This window comes from Galeopterus variegatus, unplaced genomic scaffold (assembly GCF_000696425.1).
Source record: "Galeopterus variegatus unplaced genomic scaffold, G_variegatus-3.0.2 Scaffold8864, whole genome shotgun sequence".
NCBI classification, from domain to species: domain Eukaryota; kingdom Metazoa; phylum Chordata; class Mammalia; order Dermoptera; family Cynocephalidae; genus Galeopterus; species Galeopterus variegatus.
The window spans coordinates 32,924-48,404 of record NW_007734975.1 but is presented as its reverse complement, the minus strand read 5'-3'; the positions used below and the strand labels follow the sequence as shown (position 1 = coordinate 48,404).

Here is a 15,481-nt window from a genome sequence, read left to right as displayed (position 1 = left end):
TAATGTTTCTATCAGAATTCAGCCTATCCTTTAGTTGTCTATCTAGATTTTTGAGTCCAAGTGTAGCTTAGAATCAGAGATAAAGAAAATATTGCTTTCACCTACATTTTCTTTTGTTGCATTTATTTCATTCACTACATCTAGGCTCTTAAAAGCTTTGTGAATGCAGTGATAGGAGAGTATGCATTAGACACTTGTATATTTTTTTAATTCTCTTTTTTATGGAAATCAGATGGGGAATCAGTACATTTTAATTTTTTGTGATTTCTCAGTACTCTTTAGTTGTCAACTTAAGACATTAGGTTTTGTATCATAATAAAACAATCAAAATAATTAAGAGATGCTTAAAAACAAGAAAGAACAAAAAATAATTCATCTTATTTCAGAATATGTAAAGATGAAATTCGAACTTAATTTTATCTTTATAACTTTTTTATATCTTCTGATTTCACCTGAGCTATATTTTACATTACAAGAACTTAATAGAAAAATAAATCTTAATTTCTAATTCAGACTGTTACTGCCTAATTTACTTAAAGTAAGTTTTATTCTGTGTTCTGCAAGAAGGCATCAGCATGTCTCTTGTATAATAAGTCATGACACTGAGCATACTTGCACAGTAAATGGTTCTGTATAATAGACAGTGTTATGTGCCTAAGTACCCATGAACAGGTGTTAAAATTGGAAGTATGTGAAGTATTCTTTCTTGGGGAGGAAATAAAGAGTTATCATTAGCAAACTCTTCAGGTGGAATAAGGGTTAGGTTTCGTTGGCTATTTTTCTTTCTTTTTTTTTTTTTCTTTCTTTTAGCTCTGAGCCTCAAATCAAAGTAGTGAAATACGTGTTGATTGAACCTTGCCAGCCTCAGGATTTCTAGAAACCTCTTCCTGATTACTTTTACTACTTTTTATACCATTATTTCTCATTAGCAGCCTACATATTTAGATTTTAAAATCTTTTATTTCTTGATTTCCTAATGCATTATATCACCAACTTGCAATGTCTGGCTGCTTTGGGATTAACATTTGTGTAGGGATGTATGGTGCACCCATGAATAAACCTATCTCCATAGTCCTACCTACTAAACAGTTCTGAATAACTTTGTACTAATTCTTGTCTCTCAAATTCACATTGTTTCTAACTCTAAACCTGATATAATTTTCTCCCTATATATTTACTATATCTTATTTATCTAAATTGTCTTCAATGTGAACTATAATAATTGCTGAACCCTGTCCAAATTCACATTGTTTCTAACTCTAAACCTGATATAATTTTCTCCCTATATACTTACTATATCTTATTTATCTAAATTGTCTTCAATGTGAACTATAATAATTGCTGAACCCTGTGGACATAGACAATGTTGGGGAGAAAAGGGTCAGGGGAAGAAGTTCCAAGGATGAGTGGTCAAAGAGAATAGGAATCCTAAGAAAATATGGTGTCCAAAAAGGAGAAGTAAAAGTAAATTTCAAGTAGGTAATATTCAGAACAGCTGAGTATGTGAAAATGTGGGCATCTCTTAAGAAAAATAACATTTTTTATCAAAATGGTCTCAATTTTCTCTCATCTGAGGATATACTTATTATATAATAATACTTATTTTTTCTTGCATATATACTATCCACTTCTCCAAATCCAAACCAGTTTTTATTTAGTAAAGTTATTAAATGTTTAGTATTAGTTTTAACATTAGTTTTAATTAATTAATTTTTATTTATTTATTTGTTTTTATTTTAACTTCTCAATATACATTGTAGTTGATTTTTAGGTCCCTTTACCCATTTCTCTTCCCCCCCCCATTCTTCCCTCCCCACCATATCATACCTTTAACATGTTAATTTTCTCATGCCTTTCAAATATATTTTCATATTATTATTGCTTATTAACATTTTACATATTAGAAGACTAATGTATGTGAGAAATGTAAATGTATAAAGTGAGTTACTTCTATTTAAATTTATCATGCTTATATTTATATCACTTTTATTCTTGGATATGTTTCTCCGTGATGTTTACTTTTGTATGTATCTGCTTTATTATTACAGAGTTTTTGATATTTGCTCATCAGAATGTACATTTCTATGGCTCTCGATATTATTCTGTGATTTACTAAAATCCCTATAAATAGATATGATGTGATTTCTAGTATTATCACAAATTGATTTGAGATGAAGAATAACCTATTAATTACTTTTATTTGCCTAAATTGCCTAATTAATGATAATTCAATCATAGTAAATTTTAAAATTGATTTTTCAAATAAAGTCATTGAACAACCAAAAGATAGTTTATATCTTACTCATGTGTAATCTGGTGTTTCCTAATTTCTACTGTAACCCTTTTCTCATTAATTATTTAGTAAAAGTATTCACATATTTCCAGTGATGGTGATGAAATACCCTTAGGGGAAATGTCATTACCAAACTTTGTTGCACTGTACTATCACCAGAAATAAATTACAGAAGGAAAATACTGACATCCTTTTGAAAGAGTCATTGGACAATTTGGTGATCAAATTAAATCAGCTTCGAGGCATGACATAGAAATCAGTTGATCCAGGAACTGCTCATTTCAAAAAGGAAAATATTTCAAGAACACATATGTTATCATAATGTTTTACATAATACAGTGTATCAGAACTGAACTTGAAGGCTGTCCTTTGTGCTTTTTATTCTACAATAGTTACACCTACATTTGTATTGCTTTAAAGGTTCTCTAGTTCCCTAGAAGAAGATTTGCCACCCACTGAAGTCTCAGTAACTAAGCCAAAATAAATACATTTCAGAGGAAATGACACCCAGTTTTCTTTCTCATTTTTTTTTCTTTTTTGCATTTCAGGGACCTGACAACTGTACAAAATGTTCTCATTTTAAGGATGGCCCAAATTGTGTGGAAAAATGTCCAGATGGCTTACAAGGGGCAAACAGTTTCATTTTCAAGTACGCAGATCAGGATCGGGAGTGTCATCCATGCCATCCAAACTGCACCCAAGGGTAAGCATCCCTGTTGGCCAAGGACTCACTCAGCCTTGTATGTGTTACTAGTCAAAAGGTATACACATGTGTCTTTATCCTGGATACTGTCTCCTAAGTGTAGACTATTCTTACAGAACCCTATCTTTAATATGTTATTTTAAGAGAAATTCTTTCTAAGAGAATAGTTTAAAGAATCAAATTTGTTCCCTTTGTAATATTTCTGCTTAACATTTACCTATCACCATTCTATTGACATCTTTATGAAGCTAGTGTCAAGTATACTTTGGATGCAGTATAGAATGTTACTGGAAATTCATGATATCAGAAAAGACAAGGCAGTGATTATGCTTTTTAGATCTGTGTTTATTAAATATTCAACAGAGGTTTTCTGTTTCTGTATCTTTGTGGTCACAATCAGCTTAAAGTGGGGATATGTCTCTTTGATAAATGTATTACTCCTTCAACAAAATATGAGCAAAGGAGTGATGGCAGGAAAAAGGGGGAACCTAGGGATATGTATATTAATAGACTAACTACTACATTTTGTGAAAGTAATTTTGTTACAGGCTATCTTAGAACCTAGAGTTTCTTTGGATGATATAGGGCAATTCAAAGATTGTTGCATGTTTTTCTATTTTTTCAAAAGGATGCATTGTGCCATGTATAATAATTAGATATTGATAACAGTTGAATAACACATTACAGAAAGAAGAAAAGCAGTGAATTGCAAAAATAAAATACATAATATCACTCATGTAATGAATTCCAACTATTTCTTAAAAGACAATAAATCTAATTTAGTAAGGATTTTTCTTTTTCTTTTCTCCAAAGGATGAATAATTTTCAAACTTAGAGCAGCTTTACATACTCTATCGTCCTCCCATCCATAAAACCTCTTCTCCCTTGTGTGTGCCCACAGGCATGTGCACATACAACAAACAAACACACACTTGTTGAGAATCATCCTGGGTACTTTATTTCTGGCAGGAAAGTATGACACTCCATAAAAAGATTTTCTGCCAGATTAAGGACTAGCTGTTAGGGGATATTGAAGAAGTTAAGCAAGCAACATCATTTCCTGCCAAGAAAACATCAATTTGCAGATGCTGCTACAGTTTCCTGCAGGTCAAGAAATCAGCTTAAGTCACTCTGTGAAGTGGCAGATCCTCGAAAGGTAAAGTAATATTCTGCCATTCAAATTCAAATTCAGCTGGAAAAGCTAACTGCCAACTCATTGGTCTAAACATAAGCACATAGGTTGAGGATACTGAGATAGTCACATAGACACTTTGCCTCAAGGAAACTAGAAGTAATAAACTTCTCCCCTTGTGAGTTTTTAGCACACTTGAGTTGAGTATTTCTTGAAAAAAACCACTGGTACTGCTGGAGCAGAAGAGTCAGCAACAGAAAGAGAAAACTTTGCCTGCTAAAATCATCCACAAGAGGGTTTTATTGTTTTGCAGCTAAAATTAAACCAGTAAATTATTCAATATAATGTTGATGTCAACAGCTGTTGCCATTCAAAATGAGACCTTTTGCTGTTTTTGCAAATCTAATTACAAGGAAGCCATTAGGGAAATGAAAGTGAGATCTCAGAGCCATAGTATGAATGTGTGGCTGGTGTGTCTTCCTCTCAGCCATTTTAAATCATGATTATATAATAAAGGAAAACATATATCGGGGGAAATAGAAGTGGGGGGGTCCATGAAAAGATATCAATTTACTGTAGTAACAAAATTTGGATCTCAGCCAAAAAGGATGAAGGTGTAATAGGGAACAAATCTCGGAACTCCAAGTAAATAGAAAGAAGATGCCTTTAGCAACTCACGGCTGCAGAATTATGGTGAGACAGAATTTGAATATTGTTCTCCCCAGCATCTTCCAAGGTAAATGCGTTCTTTACTGACTGACTTAGTCCTGAAGGCTTTTCGTTTTTGTTTTCATTTAGCTTCCTGTCATTCTTTTTCTAACAGCCTCCATACCATCCAGGTTCACTGACTTTATAAAGGGCTGTGGTTCCTGCCCTAGAACAGAATTTAGGAATTCAGTGGAAGTCCCTAAGCCCCGCATGTACTCTCTTGCTGTGCAGCCATAGTGCTGTGTGATCCTTTACAGAAGCAATGAGGTGTTTTGTGCAGACAGTCCCTTCTTTTCAAATTGAACATGTAGAGATATGATCTTTCCCTAGATGGATTACAGGGGCAGTGGGGATGATGGAATGAGTGATTATTTTTATTCCTAAATATATGTAATAACTGACCTATCAGTAAGTGTGAGCTCACCAGGCCAGCTCCACTTTGGAAACAGCTTTTCTTTTATATGCCAGTATTGTGTCAGGTAATTCAAGAACCAAGTTAATGGAAATAGTCTTTCAAATCACTTTTTTTTAGAAGTCAAGTTCTTATTTTAAAGACTGTTTAATGATTTTTCTGAAAATAAAATTGTCTGCAAAATACCTTAAAAGCACTTTTACTACTCTAAATGTGCATTAAATATATTGGCTCTAATAACTTCTTTAGCTATGTTTAACATAGGTTTTTTCATTTAGCCCCTATCAAGAGATTCTAACTAATATCCTTAAAGTTAAAAAAAAAAGAAAAGCTTACAGCATCGTTCTTCTTCACTTGACTAGAGGACTCTTATTTTAGCAGTCTTTTCTCATTTCATTCATTCTTCAACTTTGTTAAGTTGTATACCTGATCTGCATCAGATAGTGACAGTCAAGTTCAGGAATGAGCATGACACAGCTCTTGACCTCTATGAACTCACAGTCCAGTGAATTTATACTCCAATTTGTATCCTTTATTAACACCAAACACTTCTCCAAAGTATTTTGAATTGATAAGCAATAATTTAAAACTGAAGAGTGACATTCATATTTGAAATTACCATGAAAAGAATTTTAAAAGATAACTTGTACACTACATTTAGTATATAATAAAATGGCAGTGAGGGCAGGGATTATACTTTCCTCACTAACATCACTTGAGTCCATGCTAATTTAATCTCAACTTAATTTTGGTTTTGTTTCAGAACAAATCTACATCTTAGATTTGAATTACAGTGTTTAATTCATGGGGAATCTTTAAAAACTCTTATTAAATGTTTTGGTTAATGTTATAATTAAATTTTTATATTATTAAATTTCACATTTCTCAATCATATTTATCAATACTATTTTATCTTATAAATTGCATAGTGAAAAAATTTCTATTCATAGAGAAAAGGGATGAATGGCTGTGGAATTTTTAAGTCTATAAACCTTCATCTGAAAAATTTGAAAATAGGAACTACTAAGAGAATTTTATTGTCATTTTCAAGGTAACTAGAATTTAGGTTTCCAAATATATTTGAAAATATGTTCAAAGTTTGGAAGAGATTTTGTCAAAATATTGAAACGGTGCTGGCTATATGGGTACATCAAGGAAGTTATATATCATTAAGTACCAACAAATGTTAAACACAGCTCAATATTCATAATTCTACATATTGTTTTGGAATATATTGATTAAACATGTCACAGCTTCTTTGCTGATCTTTCTGCAAATATTCTACTTGGTAACACTATTTTTTTGACAGTTGTATTATTCCATATCCGGATCCAGTCCTTTATTTGCAGTTTTGACTCTTCAGAAGTTTAATATTTCTTTTATTCTATGAGCTTGCTGAATCAATGTAAATTGCATGCGTTGATAAGTTGCTTATAGCAGAGAAAGTACAAAGAGTTGAATACAACATATGTCTTTAAGTGCATAATTGCTCAAATTTAGAGAGGATGGCGTACTTCGGTCTTAGCCTCATTCTTCTTTGACTTTCATTTTTTTCTTTCATCTCAGTTTATAAATATATTTAAGTCTCAAATATCCTACACAATGGCCCCAACAACTTTCTTGACCCCACATCCTACTGTCCCAGTCCCTCCCTGCTGTTTCCCTTTGCCTCTATTCTCCCATCTACGATTTGCTTCTCAACTCACAGCAACCTAAATTCTAGTGACCTTGACAGTGACAAGTAAAATTCTCTAGTGGTTCTTGTTTTAGAAGATCTCTCTGCATTTCATACTGATGATCACTCCTTGTTCCTTGAAGTTTGTTTCTCATTTGGCCTCCGTGACACTGCAGCTAATTGATTTTATTCGATTATATTTTCCTCTGCTTCTGGCACAGAGAACTCACCTTACGTCCTATGCTATTGGATTTCCTTTGGTTTCCATCTACTGCCTCTGCTTTTCTCATTTTCTGTTTTCTTCTTCAGCCATCTATCCATGTACATGGTTTCAACTTTCTCCTATATTTCAAAACTGATCATTACACTTGTGCCCCCTTTCTCCCTTTAGCCACAGGTCATCTTTCTAACTGCTGAGGCACATTTTTACCTAGATGTAGGACAATCACACGAAACTCTAGGTATATAAAACTGAAATTTCAACCCTAACACACACAGGGAAAATACACACACAAGGAAACATGTTCCGTGTTCTGGATTCACTCATTAATGGTACCACTATTCTGAAAACTAAAGATATGAGTTATCTCTCACTCATTTGAGCCCTCCACTTCTATCATTAAATCAACTATCAACTTCTATTTGTTTTTTCTTATTTTCCCATACCTTTCAAGGCATTTCTTGAATCGGTCCCTTTGCCTTTCTCTATTCCAGTTAATATTTCCATAGTTTAGTCCATCATCTCTCACATGGATTAAAATAGTCTCCATGCCAAAGAATCTACCTGGCTTCCAGCTGACTAGCCGCTACAGGGGAAAGAGACCTACTTAAAATACAAATCTAACAATTTCACTACTGCTTTAAAATCCTACGGTAGTTTTCCATTAAGTTTGTTACAAAGCAAATAGTCCTCAAAATCTGGCTCCTGTCTAATGCTCCAGCTTCTTTTTCCTCTTCCTTTTTGCCTTACATTTTGCTCTCCAACCATTCAGCTATTTGAAGTTGTGCGTATACACTACACAGTTCTTAGATCTATGCTTTTGCTCCTGCTGTTTCTTACCCCTTAGAAATCACTGCTACCCCAGTCCCAGCTCTAAGCACCCTAAACTCCAGCTTCCTACCTCCTCCAGAAGGGTTACCATGACCTTCTGGAAATGGACTAGGTGTCCCCCCTACACACTCCCCTAAACCACTTTTTCACGTTTCTTATTACATTTATAACATTATTCAATACACATCTGTTTATGCATCTGTCTCCTTTATTAAATTGTGAGCTTACTGAGAATAGGAAAAGTGTTTAATTCATTTTTTTCTCCCTCCAGCTCCTAGAACAATAGAACACTTAGTAGTCAGGTAACATTTTTTTTTTTTTTAACAGATGAGGATCCTTTATTATTCATTTCTTCCCCACAAGTTGAATTTCACTTTCTGATATTTTTAATCTTTAAAGAGTTATTATAAAGACACAGATTGCAAACTTACCACAGCTTTTCACATTCTCACTTGGAAATAAGAAGTAGACTATTAATTTTACAAAATGGCAATACTGTATTAAAAAAGCATTTTGAAAATGATGTAATAGAAGTAATAGAAACGTAGAAAAAATAAGTTCCTAAGAATAGAATAAAAAGAAAACTATATAAGATTACTTGGGAGATTTTTAGTGGTTAATTTTCCATTTTTAGAAGTGGTTTTGATTATGGATTATGTATGGTACCAATTCAAAAATTCAGTGCTGTATACTCTAGTTATTTCCTATTTGATTTTTTTTAATGACTTTTGTCACGGATGTTTTTTGCATATTTCTGTGGGTTAAGATTTGTCTCTGCTGTTCAAAACAAATCCTCAAATTCTCAGCTAGTAGAAATGTTATAACAGATATTGATGAAACAGAGAGATAATGGCAATTGTTATTATAGATAAATTATATTAGTTCACCAATTTTTAGAGTTATCTAAAGATATAATGTATAGTCTGGCCTTATATCTGGATAGCTTTTTATGTTCGGCTTCCTTTTTAGTTTTGAAAATTCAGAATTTGGAGAAAATAAAATCTTCATTACCAGCCAAATTAGACAGTGACTATGGGAGAACTCTTGATAATGATTTGGAGCTATATGTCTTCGATGGGTAGAAAGGGAAAGAAAAACAATTAAAGTACACTGGAAGATGAATGAAATAATATTTCTATAACAGTTCAAAGTGAAATTTTAGGGACTGTACATGAGAATTCTATGTACTTATATAATTCCATTTAAATGTTAATCTCAGGGCTGGCTAATTAGCTCAGCTGGTTAGAGCATGGTGTTATAACGTCAGGGTCTAAGGGTTCGGATCCCTGTACTGGCCAGCCACACAAAAAAATGTTAATCTCAGTGGATTCCTTGTTTACCTAGCTCTCAATTTATTCATTTCCTTGAGGACTACTTATTTATTTGTTATTGTTTGAGTACAATATTATGGCAGTTTTAAAAACCTGTTTTTGTTTTTCTGTTATGGCACTGCTATTTTAAAAGAGAGCATCAAGATAAACTGCAGTATGGTGAAACCAGTTAATTTGCTTTTAAATAAATTCATGTTTAAAGATAAGTATGTTATAAAGACAGTCATAGCTAAGGACCAGAATAATTTGATTATGTAAAATATCCATGAGAATAGCATTAAAGCATGTTAACTCATTTTCTGCCAAAAGCAGTCTTTAATGAGCATTAAGCACTAGGTTATTATATTATATTGAATCGCTTATGTTTCCTTTTTTATTAATTTTTTTTTTACTTAAACCAAAGGCCTGTTAGAAGAACCCATGCACATGAAAACAATTATAGCCATTGAAATATCAAGTTATTAATGAAGATGTATAATCATGAATGAAGAAAATGAATTAAAAGTATTAGAAATGAGCTTTGTGTGTTTGGAAGTTATCCGCAGAACTAGGGTAAAATTTCCTCTGCTGTGGACTTGTTTCTTTGCATTCCACTTGCATAGTAATTGCAATTAATTTCTGTGTATGCGTCAAGAAATAATCTTCTTGCTGGCTTTATATTCATGGTGTTCCAAAAATTCTTTAGTAATTATAATTAAGAATTTGACAAATTGGTATTCATCTTACTGACTCTTTTAAAAATTGGCTAATTTTTCTTCTCTTGTATTTTTTTTTTAAATTTGCATCTTCTGCAGGTGCGTAGGCTCAAGTATTGAAGACTGCATCGGCCTGATGGATAGGTACTTGGTGTGCTTGCTTCCCATGTTCTTCCTCCGAGGCTCCCTGTGTGAGCACTGGTGCATGTGTGTGCATGTCACTGTGGATGGAGAATGATGTTTTCTGTTCTGTAATTGCCTGCAGGTGTAACGGTCCCACTAGTCATGACTGCATTTACTACCCATGGACGGGCCATTCCACTTTACCACAACATGCTAGGTAACATCTACCATGTTTCCATTTTATCACTCAAATCCTTTCCCAATTTTCATGGACAAAAAGTACTAACCAATTGGGTTAAACTTATAATATATTAAATTAGAGAGTTATGAAAGAGGCATAAAACACTTCCCTTTTCAAGGCACCTTTCTTACCTTTTTTTTTCCTTTATTCATTATGATTTCAGAGTCCTAATTAATGATGCCTTTAATTTTGCATAACATAAACAGGATTTTGAATTATTAATCCAGAAATTTAATAGAATATTTTTGTTCTTTATTCTGTAAGTGATTGCAAAAAGAAATATTTTTAAGGGAGGAATTTGCAAAAATTGATCTGTGCTTGAAAGATGTGTGTTATTTAATTTGATTCAGCTTCTGATTTCATATTATTTTGAATTGGTTGGTATATTCTCTAGGTACCAGAATTACTATAGACAAAAGGCAATATAAAAAATATTTTGTGCAGGTAAAAGCACAACTTGGAATTAAAACATTAAACATATTATTCTTGTTAACATGAAAACCTGTAAACAAATGTTTATAGTGGCTTTATTAGTAATCACCAGAAACTGGAAACTGCTCAAATGTTCTTCAGCTGTAACACTATTGAACAATAAAAAGGAACATGCTGCTGATATGCACACATGAAAACCTGTAAACAAATGTTTATAGTGGCTTTATTAGTAATCACCAGAAACTGGAAACTACTCAAATGTTCTTCAGCTGTAACACTATTGAACAATAAAAAGGAACATGCTGCTGATATGCATTATGTCAAATGCATTATGTTAAGTGAAAGAAGCCAGACTTAAATAGAATACATACTGTGTGATTCCATTTATATGACATTCTGCAAAAGGAAAAACTATAGGGACAGAAAATCAATCAGTGTTGCTAGGAGCTGGAGGTTGGGGGATGAGGTTGACTATATAAGGGCAGGAGGGAATTTGGGGGGATAATGGAACTCTTCTGTAGCTTGATTGTGGTGGTGGTCACACACATACATGTGCTTGTCAAAAATTATAGAACCGTACATTTTACTGTATATAAAAGGGTGAATTTTACATTGTATAAATTATACCTCAGGAAGCCTGACTTTTAAAACATTTCATAAAACATTTCCTAAATAGGACAATAATAACTTTACAATTTGTGTAGAAATAGTATTGGTTTTACTTATGAATCAAATTCATTGCATCTTTCTTGGAAGAGAGAAAGTAGTGGTAAAGTACAGATGGCCAAATGAGAATTTTGGATGAAGCATTGCCTTTTAATGTGAACTTTTGTATTGAAGTGTAATATACATAATGTAAAAGTAAACAAAACCTAAGTGTAAAGCTCAGTGAATATCCCAAAATGAAACATTTGTGTAACCATCAGCCAGATCAAGAAACAGAATAGTAACAAAATCCCAGAAGCCACCTTGTGCCTATTCCAAGGGTAACCACCGTCCTGAATTCTATGTAACCCATAGGTCAGGTTGCCTCTTTTTTCACTTTACATAAATTCAGTCATGCAGTTTGTACTCTATGCATCTGATTCTTTTGCAAAATATTGTACTTGTGAGATTCATCTGTGTCACTAAATTTAGTCATTGTTTTTTCATTCATATGATTTTATCTTTAAATATTTTTTAAATGATCAAATAAGTGATATGTCATCTTAATAAGTTGTTTTTAAATGAAATAAATAGAGCAATTAAAATTTCAAAAGAAAGTATGCTAGAGTGAATTGATTTATACAACAGTGGCACTTTGACACTTGGGCACAATCAAAACTAGTTAGGATAGTTGTTTAGAACAAGGTTAAAAGTATTAAAAAAATCAAAGAGAGATAGAAGAAAGAAGGATGGGGGAAACAGGGGAGAGAGAGAGAGAGAGAGAGAGAGAGAGAGAATAAAAATAAAAAATAAAAAAAGATGGGCCGGCCTGGTGGCGCACTCGGTAGAGTGCGGCGCTTGGGAGTGTGGTGGTGCTCCCGCCGAAGGTTCGGATCCCATATAGAGACCGGTCCGCTCACTGGTTGAGCGCAGTGCGGGCGTGACACCGAGGGTTGCGATCCCATTACCCGTCACGAAAAAAGACAAAAAGGAAAATAAATAAAATAAATAAATAAAATAAAATAAAAAAAGAGACAGCTTAAGACCTAATTTTAGTGATTTTTAAATAATTATTCCAGTGGACTAGTGAGAGGCAGTATAGTATGCTGATTAAGTGCGCTGTCTTTGGAATCAGATTTTCTGAGTTCCAAGCCAGGCTCTACCATTTTTTAAATGTGTGACCATAGGAGAGTTTTTAAAAATTATCTGAGCCTCATGTATAAAATGGGAATGTTAGTATAGTTCATAAATTGGTTGTGAAGATTGAATGTGTTCTTGGAACAGTTTCTGACTCATAAAAATCACTCAATAAATGTTATTATTTATTTTTCTCTATATATCAAGAATTCTCAAACCTCGGGGATGAGAGGACATGCCTGCTGGAGGGGGAGGGAAGTCTCCAAAGTCACCCAGGGAGCTTTAATAGGTATCTCTACTCCCTCTGATGGGCTCCTTGAAGGAAGAGAACACATTTCTCTCTCTTGCCCTTGAGAATCACTGTCATAATAAGGGCGACTGGTGCTGATGGCAGTAGATATGCAGAGGCTGGTACGCAGAGGGAAAGGTTAAAACCACAATAATAGATTACTCATGATTTGTAATGCTTGTAATTGAAGATGTGTAACTCAAAATCATAGTGTATTGTATTCGAGATTTACTATATTCAAAATTTAACGAAAACAGTTTGAAATTACCATTTCTATTATCTGCCTGGATTCCTAGTCCATACCCTGTAATCTCAGACCAATAGTTGTATGCCAAATTCAGATTAGCCTTGTCAAAAATACATGACTCTGGCCAGTAACAACAGGTAGATAGTACAATATATCCCAATCTTCCTAAGAAAAATCACCTGTAGCTCATTGTACAGGTACAGAGCAGGGGTTCTTGAAAGTGAAAGCCTGGGTTCAAATATTGGCTCTACCATTTTTTTTAATCTATAAAATGGGGATGACAATGGCAATTTTTAAAATGAGAATTCTTATACCTCACAAGATTGGTATGAGGATTAAATGAGATTATGCACAGGAGCCATCATATAGTATATGTTCACTGGTGTTAGTTACTATTCGAGTTGAAATATTGGAATAATAATTTCTTTGAAAATCTCATGAAATTGTGATCTATTTGTATTTTACATATAAGTAAGCATTAATCTAATAGTTTGGTGACTATGGGACTGACAAATCAAAATTTCTCAGGTTTTAAGCATTTGAATTTGATATCAAATTTCTAAGTGCAGTGATGTGGAAAAATTGGTAGCAGGTAACTAATTGTTCCTTTTAGAAAACACTAACTTTCTTTTCTTAATACTTGCTTTGAACTTAAATTTAAAGCAATGGGACTCTGTTCTTCAATTGTATTGACTTGTCAGAATTAATTGACTTGAGGGGCTGTTTATAAAACAGTTTGGAATTTACATGAAGGATTTAGCCTGAATGCTTTGGAAAAGTGTTTATGACCATGGAGCATTTTGACACAGATTGAATGAGAAATAACAATAATAGGTATCTCTTCTTTCAGATACTTAATATTGAATTAAATGCTTATTTACCTCTCTGAGATAGGGTGGGCATACCTTTAACTGAAAGTAGGGAAGTAGTAAAGTTTCAAGTCATTTTCATATTTAAATTTCATGATAGTTTTTTTAATTTTTATCTTAATTGCTTAAAGTGAATCTTACATAATAGAAAGACAAAAATGCAATTGAAACACATATGTGAAGTTTCATAAATCAAGTTTTAACTGGGAGATTTATTTTTATCTTAATTGCTTAAAGTGAATCTTACATAATAGAAGGACAAAAATGCAATTGAAACACATATGTGAAGTTTCATAAATCAAGTTTTAACTGGGAGATTATCCAAATACCTAACTTTTTTTAGTCACAGAAAATTGCATTGAGCATGTCCATGTGGGCAGTTTGAAATATTTGGAGTTCATACTCCCTACTGTCCTGTTATGCTGTATTCTGTTTTCTAAATCAGCAGGAAAAAAGATGGAAGATTTAAATGAAAACAGGTGAAATGTTTCCAATCTTGATCGACTTTCATTTTCTAAGCAGTGTTATTCTTTCTCAAGCCTGCAATTTGTGAATTGGTTTTCCACACTCCATTTACCTTACAGGCTGCTGCTGGAATTTCTTCCAGGAAGAGTGGATAGAATAGAATAGGATCTTTTCCATTTTTTAACCTTTAGTACCCGAGAGTATGCTACTTATAGTGAAAATAATACTTGATATTTTAGAATTTATCTGTAGTTTCCTGAATGAATTAAATGCCTTGAAAATAGAATCTTCTTTTTATGATTTTCTTTTTACATCAAGAATCCTATGAAAAAATATGTTCAGCAAGTTCATTATTTTTTGTATGTTATTTATTCTAGCTTGCATTTATGCTATTTTCATATAGATTCTAGTAGTTTCTACTCTGCTTTAAACTCTTTATCAAATATATATCCAAAATTTTAAAAAATAGTAAACTCTTATTCCATTAGGGCTAAATTGTTAATCACAATAAGCAAAGGATCTATTGGTAAAACACCTATTTATGTTAGTTAACAGTCTGAAATATAAATTGATTAATAATTCTTTTTGAATTTGTGAGAGATATTATTAAAACTTCCAAATATCTGCTCAGGCATTTTTATCTGGCTATTTGTTCCAATTAAATTATTCTAGGTGCTTCACAATATGAAATAAAGTAATTGAACCCAATTTAACTCTCTAAGTCTCATATGGGCAGCTATTTGAAACATTTTATATTCCTGTCACATTTTAATGCCTGTGTCATACTTTTACTTTATGGTATAGCAGTTATTACCTAAGAGGTCACATAAGAATTTTTCCTTTAGCAGTTGACTCATGTGTGATATATGAGAGAGATGATGTGATATTCTTGGCACCACTTTCACAAATGGCATAATCATTCTCTTTGTTTGTTTTGCCCCCAAGGAACTTAGTTAATAACTTTTGTTCAAGTCAAATGGTCAAAATCACCCATAGATGGATATCTTAGATGAGTGGCAGTTGTATTATGATC

The 15,481-nt window shown here is 32.9% G+C and overlaps 1 protein-coding gene across 1 annotated transcript in view; it reads left to right on the top strand.

Moving 5' to 3' along the window:
• Positions 1-15,481, top strand: part of LOC103608800 (receptor tyrosine-protein kinase erbB-4-like) — a gene marked incomplete at its 3' end in the record, with an annotated part of 62,313 nt that overhangs the window by 16,171 nt on the left and 30,661 nt on the right. Inside the window, exons 3-4 of the mRNA XM_008593194.1 lie at positions 2,842-2,996; positions 10,100-10,144. Coding sequence (XP_008591416.1) covers positions 2,842-2,996; positions 10,100-10,144 — 200 coding nt within the window. The remainder of the gene's footprint in view (positions 1-2,841; positions 2,997-10,099; positions 10,145-15,481) is intronic.